Raw genomic sequence first — 25,304 nt, forward strand, 5'->3', positions numbered from 1 at the left:
CGTCTCTGCTAAAAATACAAAAACCAGCTGGGCGTGGTGGCACATGCCTGTAATCCCAGCTACTCAGGAGGCTGAGGCAGGAGAATTGCTTGAACCCAGGAGGGGGAGGTTGCAGTGAGTTGAGATCATGCCACTGCACTCCAGCTTGGGCGACAAGAGCGAAACTCCATCTTAAAAAAAAAAAAAAAAAAGAAAGAAAATGTAAAATAAGAACAGAAGGGAATGAAATCCTGGTGAATAATGCTAAAGGGTAGTTGCAGAAGCAGAAGCCAAATATGAAGGCTGTGAAGGTTTATCAAGAGAGACAAAGAATCAGAACAGAGAAAAATGGCACAAAAATTAAAGGAGAGAAGAATTAACTTGGATATAGTTGTTAATTCCTAAACCTTTTTTCAGAAACTTAATGATATTTTACCTCAAGGATCATGATACACACTTTTTTGTGAGTTCTAATGTGCTTATGCTAGTAAACTAGAATATATACCTTTTTTTTTATTATTTCTCACTATCCAGGATGTGTTCAAAATACCCTGATGTCATACAGCTTTCATTATATCTTTTGCAAATTTCAAATCTTTAGAATGAAAAAGTATCTCTAAAACCAAAATATGATGCCATCTATCTTAATCCATAAACTGATTTTTTCAGGATTATTCTTGACAATACCCCATTTATATTGGAATACAAATTTTGAGGTCAGATACAAAACAAAAGCTACCAATAACAATATGTATGCCTTAAATACTGTAGAGGTTGTAAGATATCTAATGGACTGACATTTGAACAATATAACACATCTTGGAATGCCATGCTCTTGTAGCACTAAGGAGAGTTTGAAATCTTTTCATGAAATCTACTTGAGTGGTGCTAAAGATTTTAGGCAGAAAACTGAAAACAAGTTGCATATGGGAGTAACATTCATCAGCTATATTGTAAATTTTATTTGGAGGCAATCAGAGAGAGACACTTTAAAATTCCACATCACTCTGGAGAACCTAAGGCACAGATACAAATGATGTATTATGTTTTTAAAAAGTGACAAAAGGGAATATTAATTCTGGAAGATTTTTAATTAAACACTATTATACATTAGAGGAAAAAATTTTGCACAAACATTCCCTCACAAAGCCAGTAGTTTTATATTTACATAGCATTATTATGGTAATTTAAAATGTTAATCTATGATACAATGTTACTTCTGAAAACATATAATAAAATATAGTTGTTTTATAGCCATGCTCCCATTTTTGATGAAAGCTAGTTAGCTCATCCTAATGTCAGTCTAACACTTTAAAAATGCATAACAGATATTCAGTCAGCGTTATAAAACCTTTAAGACAGAGAAGGCTGTCAAACAGAATAAACAGAGGGCTCATCATCACTTATGTCTGAATCTTCGTCTACTCCTTCAATAACCGATTTCTTCCCTTTACAACAGGATACAATTAATCCAATTAAGAATACCTGTAAATTTAAATAAACTATGTGTTACTTTTCAAATTTAAAATCATTTGGAAAGTAATGCTTTAAAAATTCAATGACAGTACTATGATACAAATGGACTACTAAGATACAAAAAGTTTACACATTTAACTATAATTTATAAAAGAAGGTGAAATCATGCCTGGGCTATCTGTACTTACCCCAAGAAAGGCCCAGTTACCAAAATAGTAAGCAGCACTGAAGAACCAGAACTTGTGAAGGAATAGGTATGTCCGGGTAACAGTACACTGATCTGTAAAAGCAAATAAAAGACTATGGTGAAATAGGTTCTTTTATAAAACTGATGATTAATACTTTCTCTAAAAGATTATTAACCAAAGCTAATGACCAAGATCATATGGCTAACAAGTATCAGAGATGGGACTGAAACTTAGGTCTCTCTCCAAAGCCCACTCTTTCAACCACCTTAATGTAGTGTTAAAAACTGCCAACTAATATGACATATTTAAAAAAAAAAATGAATGCCACCAATGCAATCCAGATCTTAAGTATAAAAAAATTATTTTGGCTAGTCTGCTTTATTGGAAATAGAAGAATCATTTTTACTTGGAGTGTCAGACATATCCTAAAACAAAAAAAAGTTTTCCTGATGAACATCAAGAAAAAAGAACAAAGTAATCAGATGTGGTTAGTATTAAGTTGCACTTGTAGGAGCAGAAAGGTCTAATACCTTTCCTCACCCACTGTAAGTTTCATGGCCAACACTCCTATAACAGAAGACAGGTTAACAAGAGGAAAGCATAACAAATTTATTTAATCAGTTTTTCATGACATACGAGGCTTCAGAAATGAAGACTCAGGGGAACACTGTATTTTCATGCTTAGTCAATGAAGAATGGAGAGCTAAGAATAGAGAGTAATTGGACAAAAGTGTATAAGTGAATGGTAACAGACTGAGGGAGGAAAGCCAGCAAGGTCTGTATGTTCAGATTCTTCTTGGTCTTTTACATAGCATCCCCTCCTTCAAGGTACAGGGCAGAACTCCTTCTGGAATGAGGGTCTTACGACCTACTATCAGACAAGGTAGGTCATAGAATTTCTTTATGGCCAGCCCCTACACAGAAAGGCAGGAGAAGGTTAGAATAATATTTCTAGGTTTATGGCTGGCTTTGGGAAAGTGGAGTTCTAATTTCTATGACATGGTTGGGGGAAGAGAAATTCTAGTTTCTATGGTCTGCTTGGGAGAGAAAGGGGAACAGAAGAAAGAAGGGCAAGGGAAGGTTGAAAGGATACTTTGCTTCTGGGGCTCTTCCAATATCCTTCAGTTCAAAGTACTTAACATGTTACAGTGTGTGCTATCATTTTCTCATCCCCAACACACTTTTCTAAGAAACCAATTCTCACTGCAGCTAAAGCTTGAGAGGTTTCTTTCAGCTTTTATCTTTTTATGACTTCTATTGAATGGATGATTACTTCTTATAAAGAAATAAGAAAATCACTATTTACTGATGTGATTCCTGTTTGAACTTTAGATAGCATTACAGCTGTAATTAAAAATAAATCATATATTTTTCCCCTTCAAATAAAATGTAACTCTTAAAGAGAAAGTAGCAGACTGGTTATTTGATATTTGTGTAAACCCTATAATAGTTTCGTACAAATACATTATTTCCATTAGTTACAAAGTCATCTACACATATTGACACGTATCTAGTAAATGATGTCTCAGGAAACATTTATTCAAGCCATTCAGAAAGGCCTGTGGCAACATAATACAGTTGACCCTCAAACAAAACAGGTTAGAGGTGCTAACCACCACACACAGTCAAAAATCCACATATAACTTTTGACTCCTCCAAAATGTAACTACTAAATAGCCTGGTGTTTTCTGGAGGCCTTACTGATAACACGAACTATTGATTGACACATATTTTGTATGTTAAGTGTATTACATACTGTGATCTTACAATAAAGTAAGCTAGAGAAAAGAAAATGTTATTCAGAAAATCATAAAAAGTGAAAATATATTTACTATTCATTAAGTGGAAGTATATTATCATAAAGGTCTTTATCCTCATTCTCTTTACATTGAATTGGCTGAGGAGGAGGGGAAAGATGGGGAAGAGGACGGGTTGGTCTTGCTGTCTCAGGTGGCAGAGGTGGAAGAAGTGAAGGAAGCAGAATAGAAGGCAGGAGAGGCAACTGCAACTTTTATTGAAAAAAAATCCAGCATAAGTGAACCCATGCAGTTCAAACTCGTGTTGTTCAAGGGTCAACTATATTATGTAATTGAGTGAAAAATTATATATGCTGCACCTAATAGAGGATACCAACCTCACAAATTTCAGAAGCCCTTTATGTTTACAGAAGAAAGTCCTTATCTTACAAAGCAATTTCTTTTCAGTCTGTTAATTACAAAATAAATTATAATTTCTGCATATTTGTATTCAAAATGGACAATGGCAAAAAGATCCTACATGCAATTAGGAGACCAATCTCATATCCTATTGCTAATCAAGAAAATACAACGTTTATTTCTATTTTTCTGAGCTCTCTTCTCAGCTGCAATAAGTGTTATTTTCTCTCAAAACATAAAATTGAGCTGAGGGCTACACAGTCCAGCTTATTACATAAGGGATCTAATAACACTTTTTTTGTTCCTATCACATGGTTTTCTAAAAATAGCATTAAAGTTGTATTTTATAAACATACAATACTTGTTACATAAAGCTTCAGATATGTTATGTAAAGATTCAGATAATCTAAATTTTATCTACTCTAAACCCTTCCACTGTACTTCAACATTTACTTCTGAATTGCTCAATACTAAACTGAACAAACCTGTCTCTTTCTGGTAAAAACAAAAACAAAAAACACAGTTTAATAAAGAAGCAACCTCTTCCTTTTAGGAGCAAGGACTACTAATCTAATTCCTGTCTATTGATACCCCAAAGGCTCCCTTCAGAGTCTTTCTTCTCTTTATCAACAGAAAAGTCTAGAAGGAATATTCACAGTTTTCTAAGAAAACTAGATAGCCTTTAAGCAGCATTAGCTGAACATACTTCTGTCTCCTATAGTTACCATAGATGATTACAACTTTACACTAGGTGCTGGGAGTTCAGACTCACAGCAGAGACTCCTAGATAGAAAATTTATTTGTCATTTACTTTGTGCTCCCACCACATTTTATTCTTTTATTATAGAACTTACTTCACAGTGATACAGCTATTCAATTTGTCATTTTTTTCAGTAGGTATACTGAGTATCCTGAAGTACCACTGGAGTATTCAAATTCCATGACTGTTGACGTAAAATAAATTTAAAAGCAGATATTTTATTTAAAATTCATATTGTTAAATAGCCCATTTTCTAATTTTTAAAAATTAAAATCTGACAAGATTCCAAGGGTATAAAAATGACAAAACTGAATATATATTGAAATTAAAGCATAACTAAAATGTCTAGCATGGTGAACGAAGAGCCCAGGCTCCGGACTCTGACAGACTTGGAGGTGAATAGCATTTGGTCACTTTTTTGCCATGTGTACAGGCAGATCTGAACTGTGGAGCCTGTGGACTTATAAAAAGGGGATATCACCATCTTTCCCCACAGAATTCCTATAAAGATCATATGACACATATATATCAAAAGCCCCATGCAAAGTAGTGCTTAATATTAATTTTCTTCCTTTTTCCTCTGCAAGGTATAGAGAACAATTGTGAAGAGTTGCTCAAATGGTTGCAAGTCTTAAGATTTCAGACATTCATGTCCAATAGTAGGAAAATATTTGGTTAGTCACTAATATCATGACTACTCTGTGTATGCCCATTATTTTTCTGTCTCTACAGCTGAAACAGACACAAATGGATTTGGCAAAATTCAAATTTGTATTATCAGTATCAGGATACACTGCTACATAGTAATATACCTTTAAATAACCAATTTGAATGTTTCAAAAATGAAGAGTGGGACAGGCTTGGAGCTACCCAAAAAAATGCCTTTTCATAATTATTTTAAAAACAAGAATGGTATCATTCATGGTTTAAGTATTACTTTAGCTTCAATTTACAAGTATAAGCCTGTGAAAAACTCAACTTAAAAAATAAAAGTTCTATTACTCATTTCCATACTTAAAGATATTTTGGGAGTCAGAACTTGACTAAATTAGAAATTTCAGGGCCAGAACAGGGCTAACAAAACAGAGACTGAACTGGCAGAAGCAAGATAAATCAAATCATTCTTCTCCAGACATCTAATAATCCACTTAGTGATATTTTAAATTGGCTTATACTCTCTGACTCTTGCCCACCACCAAAACCATATCTTCAACATTTTTTTGATCACATTATTTTACATGTTTACCTGTTTTAAAGGTTGTGGACTTCGACACAAGCCTTTTAAAATACCATAAAAAGGTACCATCATTCTGCATTGTTGTTGGAAAATGATAGGTTAAAAATTCACACATACAATAAGTAAAAGCTCTTTAGATTCATCTTTGTCCATATATATCATTTTATTTCTATTAACTGGGATATACCCATATAAAAATTTTTGCTAATAAGACACACACATATATTTCCTATTCAAGTGATGATTTCACACTGAATAAATGGAGGGGAGTGCCGTTCTTCACCATCTGCTATCTTCCAGCTGCTCACCTGAATCACAGATATCTAGGATATCTATAGATTTCTTTCTACAATTATCCAACTAAGAAAATCACAATAAAGGTTCTGAATTTGGTTTTACCTTCAAAGTAAATTTATATTGTTGGATATTTCATTTAGGAATTGTGTTCTAAAATCAGGAGTATTCCAGAAACTTCTGACTGTTCTTCTTCAAAAGAACATATAATTGAATTAAAGATTAAACTTCCAATTAAACTAAAGATTAGATGCTAACAATGAAAACTATACACGGGGGAGGGAGGCTCAGATAATTTTTTTTCTGATGAGAAAGTGGCCATACAAAAATAATAAGAATTAAAAGGGCCAAAAGGGGCATCTGAAGCATACGAATAAAGTCAAAAGACTTTTGAATCCTGCTACTACCACCATTCCTTCATCTCTTCTCACATATCATCAAACAGAGAAATAATAGGAAATGCAAGTACACCATTATTTTTTGTAATTTAACAGCAGTCTTTAAGGATTTACCTGATAAATTTTATATTATATATTTCCTGTTTCCTTTGTTATGTCACTTTTAATGCATCTTGATTGCCACTAAGATAACTTTGGTTAAGGAGAATAAATAATACCTTTTATTTTAAATATATATTTTAAAAACATTTACTGTTTAAGCCACAACTGAGTCATCATGTTAAAACTTCACTTGAAATCAATTTACAATTAATTACTCTATATTTGCATTTTACAAAACAAAGATTTATGTTACATATGTGTGCATATATATATAGAAGACATTTGAGAAAACTCATGTAACACGGAGAATAATTTTAAAACAAGCATTATTTGACTAGTGACCAAAAAATCTGTTAGAAGCCTGGACTATTTAGAAGCTACTTCATAGCTCTTGGTTGCCCATGAGTGTGCCAACTGGTTCCTGATTAGGGTCTTGCTACTATTGAATATTTATAATGAACATATATATCTTAACTGTATACAGGGTAAGGAGCTTGGATTTTATTGTGATATGATTTGAAATTATTTATCAAATGGTTTTAAGAAAGAATAACATGAGTGGAGTACAAACTAGAAGAGGAGACTGTAAGCAGAAAGAGGTTTACCAAGTTAGAAGACTACACAACTGGAAAAATGAGCTCAGGGATGGGAAGAAAAAAGTTGGGATCTGAGAAATTTTTAGGATGTAAAATCCTAATGTTTTACTGTCAGATGGAATACATACACGTAAAAAGTTTTAGGACACTAATGAAATACATCCAAATAAATGGGAAGGCAGAAAAAATGAAAATATATAATAAAAACCAAAGTTGTATATTTATATTAAAATTTAACAAGTGGTATATAGTTAAATCAGTGTTTTGTTAAATCTCACTGGGAGATGTAGGTAAAGGGGAAGAGAACTGATGAATGTCAAAACTCACAGAAATTTTGAAGGACACAGTTTTCTTATACTTTAAGAATACACAAACTGTATCAGGCTAATAAAGATATTTGCCAAATGTTTTGCGCTTAAGAATAAGTTTCAGAGTAACCATTTTTAAGAACTAGTATAGTTTGTGTTGAGCTCTGGTTATATTTAAGTAAGCTTAAAGCATTTCCAAGGTGCTAAAATATATATTTGCCTTTTAAGAAAGGATGTTACTAATTTCATTTTATTACTAATTGGCCATATAACACTCATTAAAAGGGAGTACAGGTAAGTATTAGCATATAAAATGTAGAAATTGTATAATCACAATCTGTATCAGTGAACTCTAAATTACTGAGACTTACTAGCTGCTGGTTGTAATTGTCCAAGGATAGTCAGATATAAAGTAATCGTCTTCTATTACTTTATCTTTTGATAAAAGTAGTTTAAATGGATATACAAGAAAATATTAAAGTTAAAGATAGAAAACTGAGATTTAGTTGAGTCTGACACTAATATACTATGAGATGTCTCCTTGAGGTAATTCATTTAGCTTCTAAATATCAGTTTCTTTGTAAGTGACATACAGATATGTGTGGTATATGGTGCTAGATCAAATTTCTGGGAATTCAGAGAGAAATCTGCATTTGAAAGAAAAGATTAGATTGATGTTTTCAGAGTTAGCCACCTTAAGCAATAATCTGTGAGTAGCTGAGAAGTTTCACAAAATTATTTAGGTTGGCTTTGCTGCAGATACTGGAGAACTGAGAAAGCACACAGCTAATTAATTTTTCTATACTATTTTATTCAACTTCTATCAACACAATTGCAATGTCACCCAGGAAAAGAACCTCAACATCAGGAGACTTTCTGGATCTCCAGCAACATCCAAGAAAAATGATGCTCTGATGAATACTCAATTTTCCAGTCTGTATCACAATCTTGCTTGACAACAGACACAATACATCAGGCTATCTCAGCTAGATACCAGTCAATAAGATCACTGAGGCCCTCTTTCTAACTTCATGTTTACCTAGATATTGTATGACTATACATTTGATTTTCCATGCAAATTCTTTCTCTCTGGTGATAATTCACTAACCCTGATCATCTAGTTTATTTAATAGCTAAACTTTCTATGGTAAATTAATAAGCTGCCATTTGGGTGACATTAGATTCTTGGGCTGTTCTTTGTTCAGTTATATGAAGTTAAATACAGATGCTGGAGACCAAAGTATGGCACTTCTTAGAAATAATTCTATCTCATCACTCTACTATTGTGCTACACATCTTATGGGTTTACTACAATCAAATCAAATGAGGTTATCAACACAAACTTATTGTCAAATAAAAGACCAGAAATGTATAGTATTTAACCACAAAAAACCAATTTTAACCTGTTGAAAACACAGCTTTCTGGCTCAAGATAACAGACTTAGCACAGTCATTTGTTTCTTAATCTTCTCAGGACCTCATTACCGTTCTAGTATAGGAATAAAGCCAGGAGCAATCCTTTATCAGCAAAGAGAATGGAAGTAGAACCATCAGCTGATGAGAGGTTCCAACCATAATCTGGAAGATGGAAGGCCACATTTAAAAGGTCTCCAGTAAAACAGATGGTTTTCCTCCCATTTATTTTAAAATATGAGGATCAAGAGGTCCTAGACGCATGCACAGAGTTACCAGCAATGAGGTTTCCCAGTTCCTGACATTTAAATACAAGTTGGCATAAATGTGAACAGATCATCAAATATATGTAGAAAACTATTAGCATGAGGGAAAAAGAAAACAAGATAAATAACTGTACTAGGATAACCAAAATTATAATTTTACTTAAAGGAAACCATTAAGAAAAATGTTTAGTATCTTCAGGTATTAAAGATATTACATCCATAAAATAAGGATGCTTGAAAAGAACAATCAGAACAACAAAATACTCAGGGAAAATAACATTTTATTATATGAAATTAAAATTCATAATATGGTTGACAAAGCTGAATACATACCAAAGAATATAGAGCAAATGGTAGGCAGAAAATATGAAAATGAGATAATACAAACGATCAACTGAAGATATTCAATAAATAATAAAAAAGAATTCCCCAAGGAGAAAAGAGAAAATAGAAAGAAACCATAAAGTAGCTTCAGAAGAAAAAATAAATTGGCATTAGATTTCTTACCAGTTAAAACGAAAGTAGAAGATAATATAATGCCTTTAAAGTTCTAAGAGGAAATGACTTCTCATGTAGAATTCTAAGCACAACCAAACTATCCATTAATTATGAGGACAGAATACTTTTCAGATATATGAGTACTTTTCAGATATGTATTTCATATAAAGAATTTTAATTTTTACCCTAGTAAAACAAAGGGCTTGGGAGAATTCACCAAAAAAGAAGATATGATTTACAATGCATCAGAAGTCTAATGGATAGAAACTGTAGCATTATTATATATAATTATGATTTGTAAAGCTGAGCAGCAGAATCAGAAAGGAATTAATCCAAATAAAAACAGGAAGTCAGTAGGTTCCCAGAAGGAAGTCTTCAGGTTAATACAATGGGTTTCATCCAATAGATAAAGTGAGCAAGAAGCTAGAAAATATTAGGCATACTAACATCTTATGTTACTTTAATAATACTATTTAAAAAGAGAAAAGACAAAGGAACAAATTTTAAAAAGTGGTTCAATTCTACAAATGTTTAAGGGAGACAAAGATATATTTTCTTATCCTCAAGGAACTTACATTTCTATAAAAAGGTAGAATAGAGATAAGATATATAAAGACTATACATTGAGAGAGAATAAGGTAATCTTATAAAAAGTGTATGTGCTATGGGAATTCCGAGGAAAAAAGAGAGCACACACGTTTGGAGATTCAAAAAAGAAGGTTGAGTTAGAAATTAACCTTGTAAGAAGATCAGGATTCTGACTGATGAAAATGGGAGGGGTAGGGCAAAGACTTCTTGTGATATTTCAAAAATAAATCATTGAAAAGCAAAGGTAGATCAGAATCTGGCCATGTCCAGAACATGTATGAAAAAAAGCTAGAGACTTGTAAGGGTTAAATAATAGTAGTCCTTAAATCCTAGACTGAATTTATCAGATGATGTGAGTTTTTACAGTTTTTACTAGAGAAATGGCATTATCAGAGTACTTTGGAAGAGTGGTTTCCACAGTGTGGTTCCCAGACCAGAAAATTCTAGGGTCCCACCTCAAATGCACTACATCAAAAACTTTGGGTCAGGCATGGTGGCTCATGCCTGTAACCCCAGCACTTTGGGAGGCTGAGGTGGGCGGATCACCTGAGGTCAGGAGTTCAGGACCAGCCTGGCAACATGGTAAAACCCTGTCACTACTAAAAATACAAAAATTAGCCAGGCGTGGTGGCACATGCCTGTAATCCCAGCTACTCAGGAGGCTGAGGCAGGAGAATCGCTGGAACCCGGGAGGCAGAAGCTGCAGTGAGCCGAGATCACGTCAGTGCACTCCAGCCTAGGCAACAAGAGTGAGACTCCGTCTCAAAAACAAACAAACAAACAAAAACACACATACAACTTTGCAATCTTGGTTTCACAAATCTTCCAAGTGATTTTGATGCATGCAAAAGTTTGATAACCTTTCTTTTACTCTAAGTTAAGGTAAAATCACTAAAAGGTAGAATAATTTAAGTGAGACATGATGAAAATGGGATGTGAGGGTCATTATGGCAAACACAACACAACAAAACAAAACAAAACAAAAAACTCTGCAGCTCTTAGTAACTGATTAGGGGTGGAGAAGAAGCAAATAACTACTTTGAAGAATGTGGTAGTATATGAAATACTTAAGTCAGTGTAGGCCAAAGTCCTTATCTAATAGTTTGTACTATCTTCCCCAAGAGCTATTCATTATAAACATTCTTATAAATACATTACCAAAATAAAGCAAAGTTCTTTATATTAGTTTTACATGATTAATAATTCTCATTCAGAGCTTCCCATACACAGCTAACAGGTAGCATCTTTATTTTTTCTTCCTTGGCCTTAAGGGAACACCCTAACCTACATACCACATCACAGCTACACACACGCTTTCATCCATAAGGGAAGCCTAATGAGATAATGTTCAGTAACCAGTGGCGGTGCTCAGAACTTCATAGGTTACACTATTAGTTCTCTACGAAGGAATACCCAGAACAAAACGAACTCAAATAGGCCCAAAGGAAAAAAGAAATGTATAACCTTAATAGGTACACATAAATTTTAAAGATAATTATTACAGATATTATCAAAATTAGAATGTGAAATATTAAACAAATACTTTCTAATTAAAACTCTTAAAAATATGGGCATCACCCCTGACTCCCTTCTCTTGATGTCTCTCTCCAACTCTCTACCAAGCAAATACTATTGGCTCTACCTTCAAAATACATCCAGATTCTGACCACTTTTTGCCACTGTCACTACCACCATAAGCTCTCCCTTGGATTATTGCAAAAGCCTCCTGTCAGCCTGCTTTTACCCTTGTCTCATTGTGGTCTGTATCAGAGGTAGGCAAACTATGACACACAGGGCAAATCAAGCCTATCAATTTTAAGTTTTATTGAAACAGAGCTATAGCCATCCCTTAAGTAATGTTTATGGCAGTTTTCATGTTGCAATAGTGGAGCTGAGTGGTTATCATAGACTACTACATGACCCACAAAGCCTGAAATATTTACTATCTGGCTATTTACAGAAAAAAAGTTTCCAAGCCTTGGTCTATATGCAACACAGTAGTCAGAGTGATCCTGTAAGAACATACGTCACATCATGCCGTTCCTCTGTTCACGATCTTCCAGATACTTTTCATCTGAAAGTAAAAGCTGACATCCTTAAAATTATCTGCTTGCTATTCCTCTGCCTCTTCAAGCATACTCCTGCTGTGCACTTGCTGTTAACACTATCTAGAATACTCCTCCCCAGATACTGTGTTGGCTCCTCACTTCTTTAAAGTCATGTCACCTTCCCAGTAAGAATTCCCTTTCTCCTGTACCTAAAATTTCAAACCATTCCTCCTTCTGAACACCACTTAATCTCCTTTGGCACTTTATTTTTCTCCATAATGCTTATCACCTGACTTATTTATTTGTCTGTCTCCTTATATTAAATAAGCTCCATGGGGACAGGGATACTAGAGCGTTTTGTTCACTGCTGTATCCCTAGCACCTAGAACAGTACCTGGCACATAGCAGACATCAATAAATATTTGTTAAATGACAAAGCACAGGAATAACAGATAAGTAAAATTAAATGACCTATGTAATATTGGAAATTAAGACATTTACAAATTTATCTTAGAATTTCATGACTAACAGGATTGTGGTTCTCCGTATTACTAAAGATATGTCAATATATTAGAAAGGTGACTGAAGTGCAACACAGTCATTACTTAATATTATATTACACAAAGATGGTAACTTTCTAAATAAAGCTATCAAAATTATCAAAATTCTAGTAGAGTTGATGACTTATATTAATCTTTAAAGCTAAATCTAACTATCCTTAACTTTCTCATCCTCACTACCAAATTTTCAGACTATAAAACAAAAGGACCACATAGTTTTTCTTAAAGGTCTCTGCCCCATGTTCTTCCGTCTAAAGAACCAGATGACCTACATTCTCCTGAAGAGGGTTATCTTCTTAGCTATACACTTTCAGAAAAAGCTTAATATGGGGTAGGAAGTGTGAAGTTGATAGTCCATATTCAAATCTGCTTTTTAAATTAAGACAGGAGCAATCTAGCACCATTTTCATTTTGCATTATATTTAGGGACTACCACTAGGCTCACAGCACCACAGAAGATACTAACGAAGATATTAGGAGACTGTCATCACAAAGCATCAGTGTCACTTTTTATTTCACCCTTTAAGACTTAGTTTCTAGTGAAATTGCTTGACCAGCTTCATTTTAGCCTGTTAAAACTGGCTGTTCTTAACATGAACATTTTAACTTTAATTGGATAAATCCAACATTAGGTATCAACTAGTGTAGTAATTCTTTTAATAATGTCAGTTTTAAACAAAAGTAAGCCTCTCTGGCAAGACACATTCTTTATGTATTTGTATTTATTTAGCTCACAGGCCAAAGTTTGAAGGGCAGAGATTTTTTTTTTTTTTTCTCACTTAAATACATTGTTAGTGACAATGTAAGTGTTTAAACAGTATTGCTTTAGGAATCTCAGAAGTTCAAGTAGAAAGATATATTCCATATTCTGGGAAAAGATGGTACCAAGACATTAAGAATTTAATTTTTTAAAAGTTTCAGTAACTACCTTTTTTACTCATACTTTTCAACAAACTGGGAAAAAAGTCTTCTCTGAAATCAGCATCTACTTGACAGATGTATGTCATTGCTGTCTCTCTCATTGTTTCATCTTTAAAAATGTGTAATACTTTTTATTGCAGAGGTAATAAAAGATATTTATTTAAAAAAAAATAAAGTGATTATCTACTTCTTTCCTGAGGCACACAGACTTTTAGATTTTGTTTATGCATGAAAGCATTTAAAAATGAGGTAATATATATACACTCTTTCACCTACCATCACAGTGTTTACTTTTCTATGTCAAAACATACAAAGTTGTATCATTACCTTGTGCGTATTGCTATTTAAAGTATCTTCATTGATAGATAAATACCCAGTTGGTTCCTTTTGTTTTGCTATTTCTTATGTAAACTTGGTGGGATTTGGATACTAGCTACTAAAATGAGACAAAATAAGAATCTGGTTTCAAGACTTCTATCAGGGTAAACTACTTTAGGAGACAGAAAGGAATAGGACAACTATCCCTATCCCATGACTGGGGGTGGTGGTAGATGAGAAAAATAAATGGAGGCGAGAAGGAAAGAAGTTCAATCTAAGAATGGAGGTTTCATAGCTTGGTCATACATGCATGTCCATACAGATAAACTAGCAAACAGTTAAAAAATAAGAATAGAAATGTAAGATTCTGAATTCTTGATTTCTTCCCCTTATATTATTCAGCATAACTAGCTTATGTAGTGTAAACCTCACTGATCTAGCAAAGCTAAGTTTAGCAGACTAACTTCAGTGAGGAAGAACATGAAGAGGAAAGACAGAGAAGGATATTTATAAGGTTTTAGGGTTGGGTGGGCTTTAATCAACGTTTTTCAAGGTGAGGACCTGGTTAGAACTGACAAAATAGTTTTGGTTTGGTAACGATGATGAAATGGGAAGTCCTGAAGCAAGTCTTTTTGGGAAATCAGTCTTGATAAATAAGCTATTTTAGTTGTTTCACCATCATGAGTGAGAATTTCCTAAAGCAAGCATACAACTATGTTTGCTTGTTCTAAGTATTCTTTAGCATATAGGCATGGAAATATTCCTGCCCCAGAATTGTTCATCATAGTAATATTATATTGGTGCCAACTCCCCCCATTTTATGGAATTAAAAAGCTTTTAAAATTTATTGATCAGCTTTAAAAACGTTTTAGACTTTAATATGAATTGCTAAAATTAAATCTGGTACTCGGCAATAATATGCTGGAGTAGACAGGTAAATCTGAAAAATAACCAGAGAGAAGGCAGTAAATTTACAATAGTCCCTTAATATCCACAGGGGACTGGTTCCAGGAACCACCCTCCCACCCTCACCCTAAGACACCAAAATCCACGATACTCAAGCCCCTTATATAGGAGAATAGTATTAGCATATAATGTAATGTGAAGGTTTCATTCATTGATTGTCTTTTTTTTTTTTAAAAAAAAAAAAGAAAAACAACTAGTTCTTGTCCTCTGCCAATATTTTGAGCTGATCTTATTCCTTTCCTTCAGTTGGTTGGGTCTTAATCTGTGTTGATAATTCTAACACAGATCTTTGCAAATCTATTTATACTCATTTTCTTGGTGATCTCTCATCCAGTCTCACAACTTTACTTCTCATCTATTCCTGAGTAATCCAGTATATATTTTCTCTCTAGAACTCCAGATACAACTTAATTGCCACTCAAGATCTCCACTTGATGTTTAATGAATGACTAAAACAAAAATGCTCAAAAGTAAACTCTACGTTCTCCCTCAATACATAAATGTAAACAATAGATAGATGGAATAAAGAATACAATTACTTTGCAAAAAGACTCGAGGAATTAGCCAACAAGGCATCTCCTGAATGCTGTTCAGTAAGATTCCATATGAAATATTAGATTTACAAACAACTTTTGGTAATAAATTCATGCTTTTAGTTCATGTGGCATTCGGTATGTGGGATTTTTAAAGGTTATTTTAAAATATGTGGTAAAAAATCCCAAATCAATCCATTTTTTTTAGTTATGTAATACAATTAAAGGATTAATGCTTGAGGTAACGGACACCACATTTGCCCTGGTGTGATTATTATTTATTGCATGCCTGTATCAAAATATCTTGTGTACTCCCATAAATATATATACCTAGTATATATCTACAAAAATTTAAGAAAGAAATCCCAAACCAAAACCACATTAAGGGATTATCCTCAGTTAAAAATTTCTTCACTTAATTCTCTACTTCAGTCCATACAGTTCTACTAAAACTGCATTTCCTATTTAAGATTTGCTAGTTGCTAAATGTCTCTTCAAAGCATCAACACTATTGATCTCTAAATGATACTTTATTGGATATTATAATGCCATAGTGTTCTTTTTATCTCTCCTCTTCTAAACTCTTATGTCTCCTCCAATAACCTACGTTTAGCCTTTTGACCTTTGTTTTTTCTTCATATTGTCTATGACTTTCATTCCTTTATGGCTTCAAACAACCATTTCCATTATATTTAAAAAGCAGCAATGGCCTTTTTTTTTTTTTTTTTTTTTAACAATTTAAAGGACAGATGATGCAATAATGTTTCATTTTCTTGCACTCAAACAAAACACAAAAATGTTAAATCTTAAAAAAAAAGAAAAACAAAACTGGAATCCAGACACTTGCATTAAAAGTCCTAAGTCTTATACTGTCTAACTTTTATCTCTTGGTGCCCTAGTTTCTCCATCTGCAAAAATGATTAAACTAGCTAGATGATCTTTCTAAAGTTTTTAAAAATATTCTAGTTTGTATTTTTAAAACTGTTTACAACTTATGTGGCTCTTTACGGCCTTTATTCCCATATCTAGTCAGACTCTCATACAAAAAATGAAGGGATTCTTTAACTTACATAACATCTTAGACAAATGGTTTCAGAAGGATAGGTACTTGAGATTCTGTGAAAATAAATCAGTGTGCTAATTTGTTAGTTATCTATAGAAAGAAAGCTTGGGCCAGGCACGGTGTGTCATGCCTGTAATCCCAGCACTTCGGGAGGCCAAGGCAGGTGGGTCACGAGGTCAGGAGATCGAGACGATCCTGGCTAACAGGGTAAAACCCTGTTTCTACTAAAAACACAAAAAAGTAGCCAGGCATGGTGGCAGGAGCCTGTAGTCCCAGCTACTCAGGAGGCTGAGGCAGGAGAATGGCATGAACCTGAGAGGCGAAGGTTACAGTGAGCCAAGATCACGCCACTGCACTCCAGCCTGGGTGACAGTGTGAGACTCCGTCTTTAAAAAAAAAAAAAAAAAAAAAAGAATAAAAAGAAAGCTTGGTAAGCAAGTTTTATTTATAGAGACTGTGCTTTGAATCATCGCTTGATGACGGCCTTGTTTACTCCAGAACTTAAAGTTCAATTACTTTTTAATGTAAGATATCAATACACATTTTACTTATTCTTTCTTACATTATTATTTGCAATAATTTTATTTTCCTCTTTGTACTTCATATATATATATATATATAATTAAAAGCCTGCTTTAGCTTTCAATTTTGTCTGCTCATTTGTTTATAATTCATGTAGCTTGGTTTAACACATAGGTTTCCATTTTAGCATTTGCTAAGTTGTCTTAATTATCTGCCCTAGTAACATGGTATCCTCAAGCTAAATCCTAACCCTATTGGTCATGTGATTATTTTTTAAGGCACTCTCTCTCGTGCTCCCCCTCTCCACATATATATAGTAAGCAAATATACTTAATCAGAATAAAACCACAAAAATCAACTTTGATTTACAGAGATCATTCCATTTCCAGTCACTTTAATGTCCAAATAAGACAACACAAGTTTACAATAACAAAGATAAAATAATTAAGCAGGGTAGCAGAAATAAAAATTTAGGTTAATGAATTTTTATAAATGTCATTTGGAAACATATTGTCTTGCTTCACCCCTAACTGTAGTCTTCAAATATTCAATGATGTTGCCATCATTCATTGTTATCATAACATACCAAATATATTTATGTTCTTATGCCTGGTTAATGCAGGTTTTTTTATCTGTTTGAAATATCCACGTTATTTTCTGATCATTCATTCAGATTTAACTTACTCTTTTGGGTCCACAGAAAGGTTACACTGCCCCCCAGGGCAGAATAAATCACCATCTCCTTTTGCTTTACCACTGCATTTTGATTATAATTTCATTACAGCTTGCCATTTATTTTTTCTCTTATTATAATTATTTATTTTCCTATCCAAGCCCATTAGGTTACATGCTTTTTGAAGGTAAGTACTGTACATGTGTTTTCTCTGGTACTTTCTTTTTCCCAAAATCAAACCCAGTACTGACAATGTCTTCTATTTTTGTCCATTAAGGTATATTGGTCTTTCATCTTCCTATGTTGACTTAAATATTTATAGTTTCCAAATATACATGGTCTTTTAAATAATTATTTGTTTTACATATTGCATTCACATTTACACATACATGTCTACATGTAAAGGTCCCCTTGGAGTAACAGCATGTAAAATTTAAAACTTGATTCCTAATTTGCTCAGTTGACTCACTTTGAACATAAACCATGCGTTACCTGTCAGGATGAAATAAGTAATACTGTCATTTTAAGAGAACTTCATAAAAATAGTAAGATAGCATTCTTTATAGGATTATTACTAAATTATTCTATTATTTAACGGATTATTTTAAACACAAAGTACTTAAATTATTTTTAGATAAATGACTCTCATTTGAAACCTAATCATTTTAAACACAACTAGGATTCCAGCAATATTTTCTATGTTGAATAAATGTCAGATTGCCTCATATATAAACAAAATATTAATTTTAAAAGTCTAAAATATGTTTAATATTAATAAGACAGCAACATACATATTTTTAGAAATTACTGCTTTAATATCTCTCCAGGGAGATTAACTCTTCTCAGAAAGAACTTTCATTATAACACTGAAAATTTAAATTTTTAAATCTAAAAATCATTCTCTAAAATTCTGTTACTTGCAACAGACACATTGCAAAGGTGACATCAAATGCCTTATGAGTTATTTATTATAATATCATTTACTCTAGTCAAATGTTGTCACTAAATATGTTGTAAAGAACAGTGTATACGGCTATACAAGTCCCTCACCATCCCTCACCCTAAGGGTAGGGATGCCACCCCATCCCTACCCTTGTGTGTCTAAATCCAATGTCTTAATCTACTTATCTGTCTCTATCATTATTATTCACTTAAAAAACTACCCTGCCACCCCAAATTTAGTTATATTTCTACCATCCTCTTCTAAGTTACGTACTGGCAAATTTAACATTTAGAGATGTGCTACAGAACAAAACAAAGTTGGGAAAGATAAACCCGTAAAACTAAAGGGTATGCTTTTGTACTGCAAAATAACATTTCAAAGAATGAGTCAACTAAAATGTTTAAGAAAAAATATTCAGTAGTTCAAAGGGAATCATTTTTAACTACTGTAAATTAGATTAGACTGAAAAATAATGTGATTCATAAAAAAGTTACAGTCAAGTGTATTATTTGATTAAATCTTACTGACCTATAATATAAAAAATTCACTCCAGTAGTATCGGGGCATTTTAAAGGCCCCGTTATCAGTTCAACATAATTTTGAAACTACAATTTGTTTTACGGCTATTATTTCAATACTACTGTAACAATTTGAACAACAGAATCTATTTTAGATCTTCAAGGTCATTGACTCCTTGGTTAAAACCAAATTACAAACCAATTAAACACTAATTTTTCAATCTGTTTTCATCCAGCTATATGGCAACCCGAGGCACTTCAACTATCGACCCTACTTGTGATGTACGTATACATTTCAAAGTAAAAAATCTTGAACTAACATCATTAAGTAGAACTGGAAAATTCTGTTGTATTTATTTATACGAACAACATTTTACTATTATTTCTTCAGGCAAAATAAAGTTATCCCCATCAGATGTTTATCCATCTCATCTCTTTATTTTAATCCTTTCCTTCAGTTTTAGTCTCTTCCCTTATTTCCCTACAAATCCTGGACTCTGTGGTCACTGTTTATTTTCTAACCTCAACTTGTCCTTTGTTTTCCATCCTTAAATCCCCAATTCTACTTCAGTTCTTCAATCCATTCCTTCCCCCAAACAACCTAAGAACTAATGGAGAAAAATTATACAAGTTGTGTAGACTTGTTCAATAAAAATATAAAATTGATAATTTCACCTCTGTCCATTGACATATTTACCTATCGTTAACTTACCTTCAGTTAGATCCTCTCCTAATCCCCTTCACAGGCTATCAAAAGCTTTTGCTACTTTCATTAACTGTCTACCCCACAGCCTGCTTAATTCTCAGTATATGACCTGAGCTCATCCTTTATAGCCAGTTGAGACAATTATACAGATATGCCACTTCTCGTCTACCCTCAGATAGTAACAAGTTACCATCTGAGGCCATATCCTTGCTTCCTTCTTTGCAATGTACAGAAAGAAATATCCCTCATTCTATCTAAAGCATTCTGTCCTGGATATTCTTAATACCATATCCCCCAGAATTGAATGATATTGGTCCATCATTCATCCTTTCTGACATTTTTCTTCAATCTTTCCTGCTCCACTAGTTCCATCCCATTATCCCTGAAGTCTCTCCTAACTAAAATAAAAAAAAAAGTTCTTGACCCTGCACATCTTCTTCAAGGAATTTTTATCTCTAACATTAAATTTTTTCTCTTTTTTCAGCCTTCATCTCTGTACCTTCCTTATCAGCTTGCCCTTAAACAATGATTATCCTGGGTTCCAGTGTCCATTCTCTTCTCACTCTTTACCCTCTCAGTTTCTCACCTATACAGGAACTCACATGTACCCCTGAGGGATTGGTTCCAGGACTCTGTTGGAAAACAAAATCCACGAATGCTCAAGTCCCTTACATAAAATGATGTACTTACACACACCATCCCACATCTTTTAAATTATCTCTAGATTACTTATAACACTAATACAATGTAAATACTATGTGAATAGTTGTTATACTTGTATTGCTTTTTGTGTTTTTTTTTTAAATTGTTGCTTGGTTACCTTTTATTTTATTTTTTCCCAAATTATTTCTGACCCAAAGTTGGTTGAATCTATGGATCTGGAACCGATGAATATGGAGGTCTAACTGTATACCCAACTGCTTATGAGACCTCCACCTGAACAATTTTGAGACATCTCAAGTTAACTAATCATTTTTTTACAATTTTTCTAATCTCAGTACTTTTTTTTTTTTTTTTTTCTGAGACAGAGTCTTGCCCTGTCGCCTGCCTGGGTCGGAGTGCAGTGGCACAATCTTGGCTCACTGCAACTTCCGCCTCCCAGGTTCAAGCGATTCTCCTGCCTCAGCCTCCCAAGTAGCTGGGATTACTGGGATGTACCACCACACTCAGCTAGTTTTTGTATTTTTAGTAGAGACAGAGTTTCGCCATGTTGGCCAGGCTGATCTCAAACTCCTGACCTCAGGTGATCCGCCTGCCTTGGCCTCCCAATGTATTTTTTACCTCAGCTGGTAACACCAAAATTAATCAAAGTACTCAGTAACTGGAGTATCATTCTAGAATCTTCTGTTTCTCTCACCATTGCTCTACAACTAATCAGAAATTCTTTCAATTTACTCCTTAAATTTCTTTATTTCACACCCTCATGACCACTGTTCAGATCAGGCTTTCAATTCTCTTGGATTATTTTAGATAGCTCTCCCTCCCCTAAGTGATTTCCATAATCTGGTCTCAATTTCTCAAATCCATTATCTCTATAACCGCTATAATTAACTTACTGAAAAGAAATCAGATCATAACTTCTACTTTCTTGCTTGAAACACTTCATTACCTCTTTCGTCACTTTCTAAAACCTTTTATGATCTGACTCATGACTCTGCCTTCCTCCCTCCAATACCCAAACAAAACCAATGTTCTTGAACACACGCCTGTGCAATTTAAGGTAATTGTTTGTACACTTTATTCTTCTGGCTAGAACAGCCTTCCCTTGATGTGCATACCAGATACCTTAAAATGTAGCTCTGATATCTCTTTTCTGAAACGTTTCTTTTTTGACTACTACTCCACAGTGATCCCCACAAGGCAGAGTTAATTGTGTCTTCCTCTGGCCTATCCCTGGTACCTTGTACTTGTTCCTAATACTCTATTACATTACATAGTTGACCCTGCTATAAAAAACTCAGAATTGGCCAGGCGCGGTGGCTCACGCCTATAATCCCAGCACTTTGGGAGGCCAAGGCGGGCGGATCACGAGGTCAGGAGATCGAAACCATCTTGGCTAACATGGTGAAACCCCGTCTGTACTAAAAATACAAAAAATTAGCCGGGCAGGGTGGCGGGCGCCTGTAGTCCCAGCTACTCAGGAGGCTGAGGCAGGAGAATGGCGTGAACCTGGGAGGTGGAGCTTGTAGTGAGCCAAGATCATGCCACTGTACTCCAGCCTGGGCAACAGAGCGAGACTCCATCTCAAAAACAAAAAAAAACCCTCAGAATTTGTGTTTTTCATAATGGTATTCATGAATGATTCATGTAGAAACATACAATATTTGACACATTACTTTACCACAAAATAAAAGCATTGAAGGCAAGCATAGAAAACATTTTTACAAATTTTGAAAGAATAAATCAGGAATCCTTAATCAGAAACGAATACTATAACATTCAAAGAAAAAATCACCTAAACAACTCACATAGTAAAAAAAAAAAGATATTCTAAAACTACACAGGGGTTAAGAGCACAGAATTTTTGTCAGAGTACACATATAATAATAAACACAGTGCCTTGAAAACAACTGTATATATATATATGTGTGTGTGTGTGTGTGTGTGTATATATATATATATATTTTTTTTTTGGAGACAGAGTCTCGCTCTGTCCCCAGGCTAGAGTGCAGTGGCCGGATCTCAGCTCACTGCAAACTCCGCCTCCCCGGTTTACGCCATTCTCCTGCCTCAGCCTCCTGAGTAGCTGGGACTACAGGCGCCCGCCACCTCGCCCGGCTAATTTTTTGTATTTTTTAGTAAAGACGGGGTTTCACCGTGTTAGCCAGAATGGTCTCAATCTCCTGACCTCGTGATCCGCCCGTCTCGGCCTCCCAAAGTGCTGGGATTACAGGCTTGAGCCACTGCACCCAGCACAACTGTGTATCTTTAAAGTTAACTGCTATTATAACTAATACTATTATTATTAAATTAAATAACCAGACATGGATGAATTAAAAATTGTTCTAGGTCATAAGTACTTTTGGTCTTGGTACTAAAAATTGTAGATTCCACCAAACTCCTTTATGTTTTTAAGGAAAAAAAAATCATTTAAGAGGGATTTCTTATTATACTAGTAAATGTGATAAATAATAACTACATTTTGTTACTTCCTAAGTAATTTTAATGGTTCTTTCTCTAATGCAAATCCTTTCATTAACAAGAAATTCTATTGAAGAGATTTGCCAACCTCTACTTGCTGAAAGTTTCCTTCTTACCACGTAGCAAAACAAATGCATCAAATGATTAACACAGCAAAATGCCAGGAAATTCTTTTCCTACAAAGTTGTAAGTTCTAAAACAAGTTGCTTTTACCTTCAGGAGCATCTGCATCACATCTCTTTGGCACAGAAAGGGTTGAATTGCCTTTATGGTTATCAGAAGTTATATTAGTCTGAAAGATAAAAATATAGTTAAAATGTAAAAACCACATTAATAAATACATTTGGATTTAAAAAGTAATCACTATGAACTGTATACTCCATATACTAACTACATCTATCTAACATTCCAAAATGTAAATTTTATGTAGCATTGTTCTTAGAAGAAAAATTAATTATGGTAAATCAAACATTAAGGCTTTTCGCAATAATAATCCTTTAGGTCCTGTGTTGAACAACAGGGTTTCTTCCCAGAACAAATTCCATTTTAAGTACAAAGTAGAGCATCTGAAAAGAATGCTATTTTCAGACTGTGGAACATGCAAAGAATATCTTTTGTCCAAGCAAAAGCATAGTCTTCCTTCATTCCTTCACAGGAGGATGTTTAATAAGCATAACCTAGTGAGGTAGGTGAAGGGGATGATTGGGCAAGAAGAGAATCAAAAGGTATAAGAAGTGAGAAATATGGTTCAGGTGATTTTCCAGCATGGTGTTTCCCAAACTCAGGTCATTCATGTTCCTCCATCATGATCTGTGCTTTATCTGTTTCACCTGCATTATAAGTAAACATTTTTCAATGAAAAAGCCTTTTAACACTCATCAATATTATCGAGGGTACTGATTGAAGGTTGATATGTTTGTTAGATTTTTCTTTCTAATTGCATGTTAAAGTAAAGAAAGAATGAAGGAAGTGCAGGATAAAAAAGAAGTGATCTGGGCGCAATGATTTAATAATGAAAGACTCCACTAAAGCAATGCTTGATCAGGCCCTGAAACATAAATATGGTTTGAACAGTTAAGAAGTAGAGCAAAAGGTATTTTAAAAAAAAGGAAACAAACTAAACAAAGTTTGAATCAGATTTGGTCAGAATATTTTGAATCGTCAGAAAATCCAAACACTGTTCTATTAAAACTAAAAGTCACAAGTGGCTTTTGAGAGCTCAACAACATCAATAAATCAGCATATGAGGATACCTATAACGTTAAAAGAATGTATAGCTATCTACATATAAAACATTTATAAAGCCTCTTCTAGGGGATTCATAGTGCCAATGAACGGACATGCTGTGCTCACCAAAATGTTCTTTGGGAGCCACATTATTAAAATTAGTTAAAATGTTATTTTAGAGGAAGTATTATGAGTTTTAATGAAGTACTAACGTAAAGCTCAGTAGCTTAGCATCACAGGGCCCATTTAAGGAACTATTGTAATGAAATTCTGTGTGTTGTTTCAAAAAAACAACAGTATGAAACAAATATAAACAAGCTAAAAATAGAAATAAAAAACCAGTTCTAGCAATATTAAATTTAATCTGATGAGCTAATATGCTAACCATCACAATTAAAATTTGATTTTAAATATCACTATCTTTAAAATATCAAAATAATCAAGTTTTAAGTATTTCACTTACCTCTATTAAGTAATTTTGGCTTCCATACATAACATATTGGGGAGCAAGACTATAAATCATATAGCTAGTGTGAAGGACAATAAGCAGAAGTATCATGCAGAGAAAAAGGAGTGCTTGGGGCCTGGTTCTACCTCTTCTGATTTTATATAACTGGAAAGAAAAGAGTGACAAAATTTCAGCAAAATATTTCATTTGTAAAGCATTAAATACTATTCTCGTGTTATGGGAAATGATTTACACAGTTCAGTCAACCATTATTTTTCTTCCAAAGTAAATACTAAAAATTCTTAATCATCCCAAATAATTTTAAGATAATTCACATGGTCTATTTCCAAAGAAATCTTCTAAACTTACTGTGTAACACTATCTGTTAGAAATTCATGGAGCTAATTGTAAACTACCTCTAGTTCTATCTAAAGATTAGAACTATGAATTTAAACTAT

At 33.8% G+C, this 25,304-nt stretch overlaps 1 protein-coding gene across 1 annotated transcript in view; it reads right to left on the reverse strand.

Annotated features, from left to right (window-relative positions):
- Positions 1-996: 996 nt before the first annotated feature.
- LMBRD1 (LMBR1 domain containing 1) overlaps positions 997-25,304 on the reverse strand; it is a 128,534-nt gene continuing 104,226 nt past the window's right edge. The window contains exons 13-16 of the mRNA XM_011975038.1: positions 24,862-25,011; positions 23,385-23,463; positions 1,644-1,735; positions 997-1,464 (exon numbers count right to left, since the gene is read on the reverse strand). Coding sequence (XP_011830428.1) covers positions 1,351-1,464; positions 1,644-1,735; positions 23,385-23,463; positions 24,862-25,011 — 435 coding nt within the window. The 3' untranslated portion in view covers positions 997-1,350. The remainder of the gene's footprint in view (positions 1,465-1,643; positions 1,736-23,384; positions 23,464-24,861; positions 25,012-25,304) is intronic.

The sequence above is a fragment of the Mandrillus leucophaeus genome, unplaced genomic scaffold (genome assembly GCF_000951045.1).
Source record: "Mandrillus leucophaeus isolate KB7577 unplaced genomic scaffold, Mleu.le_1.0 Scaffold1505, whole genome shotgun sequence".
Lineage (NCBI taxonomy): Eukaryota > Metazoa > Chordata > Mammalia > Primates > Cercopithecidae > Mandrillus > Mandrillus leucophaeus.